We start from the raw sequence: 11,885 nt of genomic DNA, 5'->3' as shown, positions 1-11,885 counted from the left end.
GTTTTTGTGTCCAGGTGTCTCTGTCACCCAAGGTCCGATGCTGTGGGTCCAGGTGTGTCTGTGTGTCCTGGTCTAATCGTGTGCCCCTGCCCTCGTGTCTCAGCCCTGTGCTCAGTCTGCTCCCCCAGGGGGAGCCCTTGCCTGGCCACAGCTCCCTTCCTTCCCTGAGCTCCTGCCCCAGCCGGCCAGTCCAGAGCGTGGCCCAGACTGGGCAATAGTAGCCTCCCCAGGTCCCCGCCTTCCCTCGTGCCACGCCCCCTGCCCGCCCCAAAGCGGCTATAAGTTCCCGAGCTCTCAGCCTCTGCAGCGCCTGCCTCCAGTGGTCGTTACTTGGAGTGTCCTACCACGAGTCAAGTCGAGGGAGTCGAGTCGACTCGAGGAGCTGCTAATACCACCTGACCATGGCCGAGGGTGAGTATTAGGGTCAGCACCACACGACCCTGTGCCTGGCTGTTCCTCCCTTGTCTCAGGGATCTCAGTGCAGTAGGGGTCAGGACAGGCTTGGGCTCAATCCGTAAGTCCCCGATGTGGAGAACAGGAGGATTGGGTTGGATGAGAAGTGCCTGGCTCCTAGTCCTGGGTGGGCTTGGGCTTCAGTTTCCCCATTCCCGGGACATTAACCCTTGCCTCCCTGGATCAGATGAGGCAATGAAACATGAAATCATGCTGTAAACTGTAAAATATTGTGCTAGTCAACCATTGTCCCTGCCTTCAGTCAGTTAGTGAGGCTGGGTCCCTGCTGTGTGTCAGGTGGTGTGACGCTGTACAGGGGGTGCTGGCCTGGCCTCAGAGCACTTAGCTTTGGTTAGTCCCTGCCAGCTGGAAGGAGGCATGCATGCTGTCCCTGGTGATGTTCAAGTCAGCCATGGCTGACTCCTTGGCCCTGAGGGCCAGAGAGGACGTTCCAGCATCCTATGGAGGAGGAGTGAGCTGAGAGCAGACATGTTCCTCTAGATCTCTTCTGGCCCTTAAGTTCTGCGACTCTAGTCCTTGGCCACTTGTTGAGTTTCAGTTTCCCCTCCTGAAAAACATGGATGATAATGACAGCCCTTGGTACATCTGTGAAGGCTGAAAAGAGTGGAGAAGGGGCTCAATTAATGTTTTACCGGCCCCCCATACACACACACACACACACACACACACACACACACACACACACACACGCTGGCAGTGTTACCATCCCAGGAGAGGGATTTCTACAGTGGAGGGTGTCCCTGTACTAATATTGCTGGACCCAGCATCTCAGCTGCCTCTTGGGTCATGTCCATTTGCAGATGACCTCTGGACCACTGCAGCCCCCGGGAAGAAGGTGTGAGGAGAGGGAATGTGGAAAGGGACATGAGGCAGGTGTTTCTTTCTACAGTCACTGGGCACTTTACACCTCACTTTTGAGATATCCATGACAGGATGCAGGAGACCTGGATCGATGTCCCAGTAGAAGGACCGACGTGCTGGGTGACTTTCAGCAAATCCTTCCCCTGGGCCCCATTTGGACCACATACTTCTCAAGGGCCGCAGGGCTCTGAGAGTCTGGCTTGCCCATTCCCCCCACCCTATAGGCTTCCAAATCTTGACCTTGAGCTTGCCAAGATTAAAAGGTTTGTGCTTTGCTTTGACTTCCACCCACCCCATCACCCCATCTCTGCCTTGGTCTTCAGATCCCTCTGAAACTATAAATTAAATTTTCACATATCAAGTTCCTGCCCTGGGATAGGCCCTGGGGAAAAGGGTGTCTCAATATCCTCTCCTGGGACTCACAACAGCCCTTTGAGGCTTCAGTGAGGGAGGCACAGAGAGGGAGAGACACCTGTCTAGGAGCACAGCAGAACTGAGATCCAGGTCCAGCAGAGTCCAAAATCTCTGTCGTTTAAAAACCCTTTTAATTATGGAGAATATCAAACATGCATAATAGTAGAGAGAATAGAATACTAAATGCCTACGTTATCACCCAGTTCCAACCACCAGCAACCTATTGTTACTCCTGCCTCCCACACCTCCATGTCACTCCTGCCCCATTATTTGGAAGCAAATCCTAGACATCACATAATTTCATCTGTAAATATTTCAATATATATATCTCTAAAGAATATATATATATATTTAGACATAAACAAATTAACAAAAATTCCTTGATATCACCATTAGTCCATCAGTATTTAAATTTCCAGTTGTCTCATACATGTAAATGTTTTTAAATAGTTTTTTTTTTTTTAAATCAAAACCTAAATAAGGCCCACACAGCACAATGGAGTGGAATGTTTCTTAAGTTTCTCTTAATCTATAGGTTCTCTCTTCAACATTTTTTCTCATTTTTTTCCGTATAATTTAGTTGTTAAAGAGATCAAATCCTTTGCCTATAGTTTCCCTGAGAATGAATTTTGTTGATCATGTCATTGTTCTTTGTTTAACATGTTCGTCAATCCTCTATATTTCCTGTAAATTGGAAATTGAACCTAAAAGGCAAAGCCTATGTAATCAACCTATTACCAAATACTGTGCTTGCTTTAACCCTCCAAGGACGATAGAACAGCTCACGTTTAGTAAGTGTTTATTATGCACCAGTCACTGTGCTGCTAAGTGGCTCACAACAGCCCTTTGAGGTAGATCCTGCTATATGGGGAAACTGAGGCCCAGAAAAGTTGAGTTGCCTGAGGTCACACACCTGGGAGGTGGCAGAACCTTCATCCAGGACTGGTCACCATTATCGAGAAAGAGCTGGCTCCCTGGAGGCCCCCGTGTCCAGGGAGTGCAGGCGTGTGGCAGTGGGGGTCACAGCTGGCTGAAGGATGCACCATGGCTCATGTCCCTCACTGTCTTTGTAGATCTGGTTCTGGAGAGATGCGACCTGGAGCTGGAGGCCAATGGTCGTGACCACCACACGGCAGACCTCTGCCGGGAGAGGCTGGTGGTGCGGCGGGGCCAGCCCTTCCGGCTGACACTGTACTTTGAGGGCAGAAACTACGAGGCCGGTGTGGACAGCCTCACCTTCAGTGTCGTGACTGGTGAGTACCTGCCACCCTACTCGACCCTAACTTGTCCTGTTCTGTGATTTCATCGTCCTCTGACAGACAATGGGGATAGGTGACTTCATTCCTCTTTGTACCCCTGGGAAATTCCCAGCAGTCACTAGCTCCATGTCACAGATGAGGGAACTGAGGCATAGAAAGCCGAGAAATGTCACCTCAGGCCACGCAGCCTTGTAAACAAGTCTGTGCTGCTGGACACCTGGATGCCTAAAAACCTGTCCTCACCAGGGCTGGGGTCAGCTTTCTACCACACAGATTCATCAAGATCTTGCTCGCTCTTTCCTACCTCAAAATGACTTTTGAGCTCTTTTCAACAGCTACTTCTCCAAATCCATACAACCCAACCAGGCCTCTGGGATCCGGCCCGGATAGGGTCTGGGTGGTGGAGGGAACCCAGCTGGCTCCAGCCTTCGGGAGGCTGCCTCAGGCTTGAGGGGCTGGATGGACAGTTCCGGGTTCTGGTGCAGACCTGGGCTGCCTACCCGCTGTGTGGCTTGAGGCAAGTTGCTTAGCCTCTCTGAGACTGAGTTTTATCGTGTGAAAGGCAGTCATGGTGGAGGGTTGTTAACTGAGAAGTACCATGTAGACGTCAGTAGCTGTTGCAGGTCTTGCTCCAGGGGCTCCAGTGATGGGCCAAGGGACATTGGGGCCCCAGCCAACCCTGGGAAAATGGCCTTTAATGTTGAATCGGTTGCTTTGGCTTCTGGTGGGGACCACTCCCTCGAAGTCAGCGAGGGGCCACCTATGTGGAAAAGGTCAGCTCTTTCTGAGGTCCCCGAGGGCAGACAGAGCAGCAAGCAGGAACTGCTCCGCCTGGCTGAGGCCAGCATTTACCTGCGAGGCCGTTTGATAAGGCTTATCGCAATGCCTGCAGACTGGTCACGGATATCCCTTCATCCCTTTCCTGCCATCCCACCCCTTCTGGCAGGGACACACCCACTACCCAGGGGCACCCGCCCCATTCGCCCCGCACTCATGGGGCCCTTTCTAGCAGAGGGGCCTCCTGCTAGTCTTTCATGTCTCTAGCCTCGGTTTCCTTTCTAAGAAATGGAAGGTGGGAGTACATAACAGTTGGTGCTCTGCGAAGAGTCAGGCTTAGGATAATGAAAATCACATCTATGGAGGACCTACTGTTTACATGCTCATACGGAAACCGCTCATCCCTGAAGCATAAGGAGCCCCCATTTTACAGATGGAAATACTGAGGCTGTGGAAGGTCGAGATACTATTTTACAGATGGAAATACTGAGGCTGTGGAAGGTCAAGATACTTGCCCAGGTCATACAGTGAATAGGGAAAAAGTAGCTTTCAAACCCTGACCCCAGAGTTGATGTTTTCTGTCACTGTGACCCCACAGCAGGCACCTTTACCTATTAACCACAAGTACCTGCCAGGCTTTGGTTTGTTGATCCTGGTTTGGAATGGTAGATGAGCTTGGGTAGCCTATAATTCCTCACTTTCTTTTTGTTTCTTTCATTCTCAAGGAATCCTCTTTCTTTCCCCTTCTCAATTATCTAGGCAACCTGGTGTTAGATAATTAAAGCCCCAAGTTCAGGGTTGTGGAGGCAACTGGCCTTCCTATCCCAGGTCATACAGTAAATAGGGAAAAAGCAGCTTTCAATCCCTGACCCCAGAGTTGATGTTTTCTGTCACTGTGACCCCACAGCAGGCACCTTTACCTATTAACCACAAGTACCTGCCAGGCTTTGGTTTGTTGATCCTGGTTTGGAATGGTAGATGAGCTTGGGTAGCCTATAATTCCTCACTTTCTTTTTGTTTCTTTCATTCTCAAGGAATCCTCTTTCTTTCCCCTTCTCAATTATCTAGGCAACCTGGTGTTAGATAATTAAAGCCCCAAGTTCAGGGTTGTGGAGGCAACTGGCCTTCCTATCTCAGCAACTAATCTCTGTTCTCCAGTCTTCACCAACTTATCCCTAACTGTAGCCAGCCTGTCCTGGCCACTTCCACAGCCTCTATGGGTAGCCGCGAAGGACACTCTATCTTTGAATGGACACAGCTTCCCTGTCTGAGCAACCAAGAACCTTCCCAGGGCTGGGGAAGCCTGAGGAACAATAGCGGGAAGCCAGGCCTCTCACTTCAAGGCCTGGCTTATGACAACGCCCAGCCCCGGGCCTGGCCAGGGCCCTCTGCTCCTGTGTTGAAACATTCTAGCTTATGATCGGCCTGTCCTACCTCTTCAGGGAAGCCGAGCCCCAGAGAGGGGAGAGAGCTGGCCGAGGTCACCCAGATGACCTGACAGGCTCTGTTATAGGGTACAGCCCACAGTAGATAAACACTGTCCTTGTTACAGGATTAAGCTCTGCTTCCCTCCAAGGGGAGTCTGGATTTGGGAGTATAGGGGTGGGAGTGAGGTCAGCCTGAAAGAGTGAAAAGAACCCTTATGAGTTTAAGGGAAGGCTTTGCTCTGGAAGGTTCCCCTCACCCACCCAACCAGGACCCCCACTACCATGGTCTGGCATAGTGGATAGGATCCTTCAGGTCCCCAGAGTCATTTAGGCCCAGAGGGGTCCCTGTGGTGTCTCTGGCCCCACAGAGAGTACTGTGTATAACCGCAGCCCAGGAATTTCCAAATCTAGCTTATGTAAGCAGCGGTAGGGCCAGTGGGAGTGGGGACAGCCCATTCTCACCCCACCCTCCAGGACCCCTTGGAAGAAAGGGGCGTGTGTGTGCATGCACGCACGCACACACACACACACACACACACACACATATATATATACACACAGTGCCCCAGGACAGAGAGAAAGGGAAGTGTGTTTCCTGACCTTTCCCTGGGGGTGGAATGTCACTAGTGACCAAGGCTGTGGGACCTGGCCCAGGCTGTGACCATGGTGACCAGATCATTGATCATCCAAACAGGGACATTTCCGAGAATGAAAGGGACTTCATTAATAATTATGCTAAAACCACAGGCATAAACTGGAACTGTCCCAGGCAAACTGAGACATTGGTCTACCCTAACATTACCCCTGTTGGCCTTAGTTTCCATTTCACTCCAGTCCTCAAAATCTGTGATTTGGCCTGAGAATTCTGATTTTTAATGGTCCCTTTTGGTGACACTAAGGATAACTCACATTTGCTTCATAATTACTACATACTAGTCACTGTTTTCAGTGCCTTCAAAGAACTCTCACTGAATCTTTTAAAGAGCGTTAGGAGGTGGCGGTGATAATAAACAATAACTATGGTTTGCTGAGAACTTACTATGTGCCAGGTACCTTGTGATGTGCTTTTCATGCCTCACCTTCTTTAAGCTTCACACTGACCGTGTGATGAGGTACTGCTATTATCTTTAAGCTTCACACTGACCGTGTGATGAGGTACTACAATTAGCCCCATTTTACGGATGAAGAAACTGAGGCACAGAGAAGCTAATTCCATTTTACAGATGAGGAAACTGAGGCACAGAGAAGCTAATCAGCTCATCCAAGGTTACAGAGCCAGTTTCAGACCTGGAATCAGAACCTCCCAGGCATGTGGTCTAAGCCTGTTTTCTTCTTTGATGAGAAAATTGCAAATCAGAGAAGCCTAGTGACTTAGGCCAGCTTACACAAGCTCAGGGCCTGAGTGGGACAGCCAGACCCAGGCTGTCTCTTGGGCTCCACTGCTGCCGATCACCTCCCTCAAACGCTGACTCTGAAAGACAGGGAGCGTTTCAAGGCCTTCAGCTGGCTCCTGGCACCCAGACAGGGCCCCGGAGACCTGCACCCTGCCTCTTAGTTCATGGTTATATTTGGGCCTGGGTGTGGGTGGGGAGCAGGGGTCAAGTACTGGGAGGGAGCCCCTCAGTGAGCAGGCCCCCGTATTGTCAGCAGTGGTGGGCATGGCTACAGGGAGGGAGATGGAAGAATAAAAATAAAACTTCCTGGGCAGCTGCCCAGTCAAGCAGAGAAGGTTCTGTTTCTCTTCTCCACCACCCAAGTCTAGAAAGGGTGACCAGCCCTCCCGCGCCCTCCCTGTGACTCAGACATGCCTACGTGGGCCAGGCCCTCCCCTCCACCTGAAAAAGAAGCTGTTTGAGGCAGGCTCTCCACTTTCTTGAGACTTTAGATCCCTGCTGGGGAGCATCCTCTGGGAATGAGAGGTGCTGTGGGGTCAGCCCAGAGCCTAGAGACCTGGGCTCAGATGCTAACTTTGCCACAGAACCCTGAGATATCTTCGGGAGACCCCTTCTCTTTCAGGCCTCAGTCTTCTCACCTGTACAAGGAGTCTTCGGGGAAGCAAAAAGTGTCAAGGCATTTCATAAAGTGTAAACAGCTGTAGGGAGGTGAGGGATGGCTATGATCAATCCTAAGAGCTGCCTGTGGAGGAGCCATGGGAGGAAATAAACACTAAGATGTTGAATGGGCCAGCACCCAACAACAAGGGGGCTCTCAGACAAGCCCCCAGGGGTTGTCAGCGGACCATGGTACTATCTCACTTAGATCTGGGGCTTCTTTTTCTGAAAGGGAAATAAGGGTGCTAGCTGGTAAAAGAACTCAGCGGGAAAGGATGACCCTTGGGGAACACTTGCCTAATTCCTGTCTGTGCTCCAGATGGAGAGGGGGATGGTCTTGTCCAGTTATGCCAGCCCAGAGCAATGTGGCTGAGATCCCGCCCCAAGCTGCACTGTCCCCTTTCCCAGGAGGATCTGTCTAGTTGAGGACCTGCTGTGTGCCTGCAGCTTTTCATGCATTCCCACAAAACCACCCTGCAAGACTGAGTTTTCATTATTACTTTATAGATGGGGAAACCAAGGCTCAAGGAGAGGAAACTTCTTGCCCAAGTTCCCTCAGTGGTTAGTGGCAGAACTGGATCTTGAACACAGGCTCATGGACCCCTGACATGTGCCTGGCCCCTGCCATCCCTGGCTCCCTGCCTCCCTGTCCACCCCTGGCTCACAGCCCCTGCTTTCTTCCTCTGCAGGTCCAGCCCCCAGCAAGGAAGCTGGGACCAAGGCCCGCTTCCCCCTGTCTGATGCTGTGGAGGAGGGAGCCTGGACAGCCTCGGTGGTGGACCAGCAGGACAATGCTCTCTCGCTGCAGCTCAGCACCCCCGCCCATGCCCCCATCGGCCTGTACCGCCTCAGCCTGGAGGCCTCCACCGGCTACCAGGGCTCCAGCTTTGTGCTGGGCCACTTCACCCTGCTCTTCAACACCTGGTGCCCAGGTGAGCCGCACTCCATCCATGGTCAGGTGGGAGACTGGCCGGGCTAGACCCACCCATGGGGACCACTGAGAGTGGGGGAATGGGGCAGAAGAGACATCAAAGTGGATTGAGCGAGGCCCACTCTGTGCAGCTCTGTGCTCAGCCTCTCAAAAAGCTTGTGATGTGAGGACTCCTGTTATTCCAACTTACAGAGGAAGAGGCAGGCTCGCAGAAGCAAAATAACTTGTCCAAGGCCACACACCTACCAAGCGATCTTAACCCATGTGTCAGTCCATATGTTCCCATGGTACTGGGAGCTGTACATGGAAATTGCCCACGTTCAGAAGCCCCATTCAGGAACGGGGTGCCCAGCGGATATGCAGGGCCATGGCTCCACACCTGTTTCTGTTTCATGGGGCTTTGTTCTAACTCTCACCAGCTTGGCTTGGGAGGAGAAACTGAGGGAGGCAGAGGGGTGCGGTAGCCAGGAGAGGTGGGCAAGAGCAGTCTGGTTACCTAAGTGCCTCCTCATATGCTCTCTCAATTAGTCCGCTCAACAATGCCAGGGGTAGAGGTCAGCGTCCTCGTTTCACAGACAGGAAACTGAGGCTCAGGGTGCTTAAGTGGCTTTTGGCAGCTCCTTCAATAAGTAAGTGGACAATGCTGGACAAAACTAGAAAGCCGGAAGCACCGAGGAGGGAGGGGCTGCCACACCCCTTCCCGGGCCTCAGTTTCCCCATCTGACTACCAAGGCGGTCAGATCTGTTCCCTTCTTGTTCCTACACAGCAATGCAGAGAAAGAGGCCTTGTGGGCAGGTCCCAGACTGGGAATGAGGGGTTCCCCCTCAAAGCCTGGGTCTGGGGCAGAAATCATGGCCTCTCCAGCATCAGAAAAACAGGGCTACTGCTTTATTTTTTCTTTTTCATTTTGGGGGCATTTTATAACATACTTGAGCAGAAAGATTTTTTTATTTTCTTTTTACATATTTTGGCTTTTATTTCTAAAGATAGCAGTAAGAGAAGAAGACATCCCCTTTGTAAAAAGCTTCAAGCACTAGAGAGAAACAGACCCCCGACTCCCCTCCTTGGAAACGCTGTCTCGGGGGTCTCGGCAATTTAGATCCGGGTGCACGTGCCTGGAGACATTGCCGTGTTATTGGGTTCCTCTGTCTCTCTTAAGCATAAAAAGATCCCACAGTCTACATCAACTGGGTTTGTTTTCCCTCTACGATACATCTTGAGGGTCTTACCACATCACCTGCATACATCTGCTCATTTTTTTTAAGAGCCCAAGTGTCCCTCATTTTGCTCATGTGGATGGTTCATTCAACGAGCCCCCCACCCATGGACATGAGGTTGTCCCCAGTGGCTCATCACGGGGAGGGAGTGACGACGAGCACTCTTGCTCCCGTGGCCACATGAAATGGTTTCTCAGGACAGAAGTGGCTTTGCTGGCCCTGCTGTTTGCTTGTTTTGATTTTTGACAATCTGCAGAATTTACAGCTGGTCGGCAGTCTGGCCTGTGGAGCAGGAACGTGCCAGTGTCCCCGTGACAAACATGGCAAAGTTTCAGAGTTCAGGGAATGGGAAGCAAGGTTCTGGGGGATGTCCTCCTCCCTCCGGAACTGTCCCCTCCCTGCTCAGTGGGTTGGTGTGGCGGTCAGCCAAGCAGCACAGTGACTAAAGTGACCCACATCCCAGGGTGGGAGCCTTGAGGAGGCGGTGGAGCTGGCGATGGGGAGGCAGGAAGTTGGTCTTGGTGGGGGCAGAGGCGCTGGGCAAGGTCACTGCTCTCCCTCTGTGGGGAGAGGGCAGGATCAGCCTGTGAAATGGGACCCTCCTGTTCCTGAGCTCCGACATGGACAGGATCAAGCACCATTTATGTGCAAAGTTTCTGTCCCCAACGCACCTACCTTTACCAGATGGTGACCTGAGCTGGAGACGTCAGTCCCAGTGTGCTGACACTCTCATTCCAACAGGGAAATACCATGGGTTTTTCCTTCTCTTTCTTTCTTTCTCCTGCACTGGCAGCTGATTTATAACCAAGTAGATCACTTATTGTAAGGCTAATTTTTATTACACCATTTTTGGAACTGAAGAGCAGGATACATAAGACACTCAGCCACTTTCACATCTGCTTTCCTCCATGCAATAAGAGTGGGGGTGCTGGTCACTGAAGATGGCCCCCACGGAGCCCAGAGCAGCTGCATTCTAGGCTCAGCTTTGCCAGCTTCTGGATGTGCTTTTCCAAACTGTCTTCAGTAGGCTCAGTGCCTGGGCCCACCATACTTTAAGGGGTCCATGAAAATGTGTTAATTTATTTGAAAACCAGAATTAAAAACTGAACATTTAGGCTAGATAATATTTTTAATATGTAATATTAATACATTCATCGTTATACCAAAGTCATTATAAAATATATTTTTAATATATTTTTTAATAGAAGAAGGGGCCCATGGAAGCAAAAATGCCCAGGGCCCACCAAAGGTTCGGAATTTCCCCTTTCCAGTCTCAGCTTCTTCATCTGTGAAGTAGGGATGGTAAAGATCAGCCTGACTTTGACCTCCTGTCATCTGGCCCCAACTACCTCAGCCCCCTTTTCTGTCCTTATTAGTCAAAGAAAACTAACCGCCCTGCATCTTCCAGCAGCTGCAACTTTTCTGTCTCTGGTCCTCTGCTTAGAATGTCATCAAGACATCAGATGCCACCTGCTCCCTTCCCCCCCACCCCCAGGTGGACAGAACTCCACCTCCACAGAGCCACAGTCACCCTTTCTTGGCTTTCTCTCCACCTTGCATCATGCTCCTTCCTCACGCTGGCTCAGGGCTTCTGCTTGCAAAGAGCTCCTTTCAAATCTGCAATAACATTTTACTCACAGGGAACAAGAGAGGTAGGCAGAGAAGGAGAAGTGACCTGCCCAGGGTCGCACAACAAGTGAGGATCTGAGGTAGGGGGCACCTGATTTCTGTCCAGGGCTCTGCTGTCTCCTGTTTTGGCGTCAGTTTTTCTATCTGTAAAATATTCTTGAGTCCCAATTCTCCCGTCTGTAAATGGGGCTTTCCTGAATCCCTTGCACATAGGGCTTTTGTGGAAAAAAGCAAGTTAATATATACCACACACTAAAAACAAATCCTGGCACATGGCAAGTTTTGGATAAAAGGCAGCCATTGTTGTCACTAACTGATAACACCTTATGTCGTTGACATGGGATTACTAATTCATGATTAGTTTTTTTTATTAAAAGATAGAAAGGGCTCTGAGATGCCGACCTGGCCCTGGGAAGTTGGTGCCCCGGCTGCCATGTCTGCGGGGACCCTGGGCCTCACCAGACCCAGAGCTGAGACCCCTTCCTTCCTACCCATAGAGGATGCTGTATACCTGGACTCAGATGAGGAGCGACGGGAGTACGTCCTCACTCAGCAGGGCTTCATCTACCAGGGCTCTTCCAAGTTCATCAACAGCATACCTTGGAACTTTGGGCAGGTAAGGCCACACCCTGCCCCTCTCAACCATCTCAGGCCCACTGTGTGCTGGGCCCTGGGTCTGAAGCGGTTAAAGCTGCAAAGGTATGAGTAGGTCTCAAGGTCATTCACCCCATGCTGTCAGGATTCAAGGGCCTTAAAATGTCTGGAGGCTCAGAGACAGCCTAGGTCTGGCCTGAAGTCATACAGCAAAGGGTTGCCCTACTTACCATGGGAGCAGCAGCCCCAG

The 11,885-nt window shown here is 51.1% G+C and overlaps 1 protein-coding gene across 1 annotated transcript in view; it reads left to right on the top strand.

The window, feature by feature from the left end:
- Nucleotides 1-281: 281 nt before the first annotated feature.
- TGM2 (transglutaminase 2) overlaps nt 282-11,885 on the top strand; it is a 32,312-nt gene continuing 20,708 nt past the window's right edge. Inside the window, exons 1-4 of the mRNA XM_006921805.3 lie at nt 282-411; nt 2,823-3,002; nt 7,953-8,195; nt 11,539-11,657. Of these exons, the coding sequence (XP_006921867.1) occupies nt 402-411; nt 2,823-3,002; nt 7,953-8,195; nt 11,539-11,657 (552 nt within the window). The 5' untranslated portion in view covers nt 282-401. The remainder of the gene's footprint in view (nt 412-2,822; nt 3,003-7,952; nt 8,196-11,538; nt 11,658-11,885) is intronic.

The sequence above is a fragment of the Pteropus alecto genome, unplaced genomic scaffold (genome assembly GCF_000325575.1).
Source record: "Pteropus alecto unplaced genomic scaffold, ASM32557v1 scaffold45, whole genome shotgun sequence".
NCBI classification, from domain to species: Eukaryota; Metazoa; Chordata; class Mammalia; order Chiroptera; family Pteropodidae; genus Pteropus; species Pteropus alecto.
The sequence above is the reverse complement of the archived record's forward strand: the minus strand, read 5'-3'. Positions and strand labels throughout refer to the sequence as shown.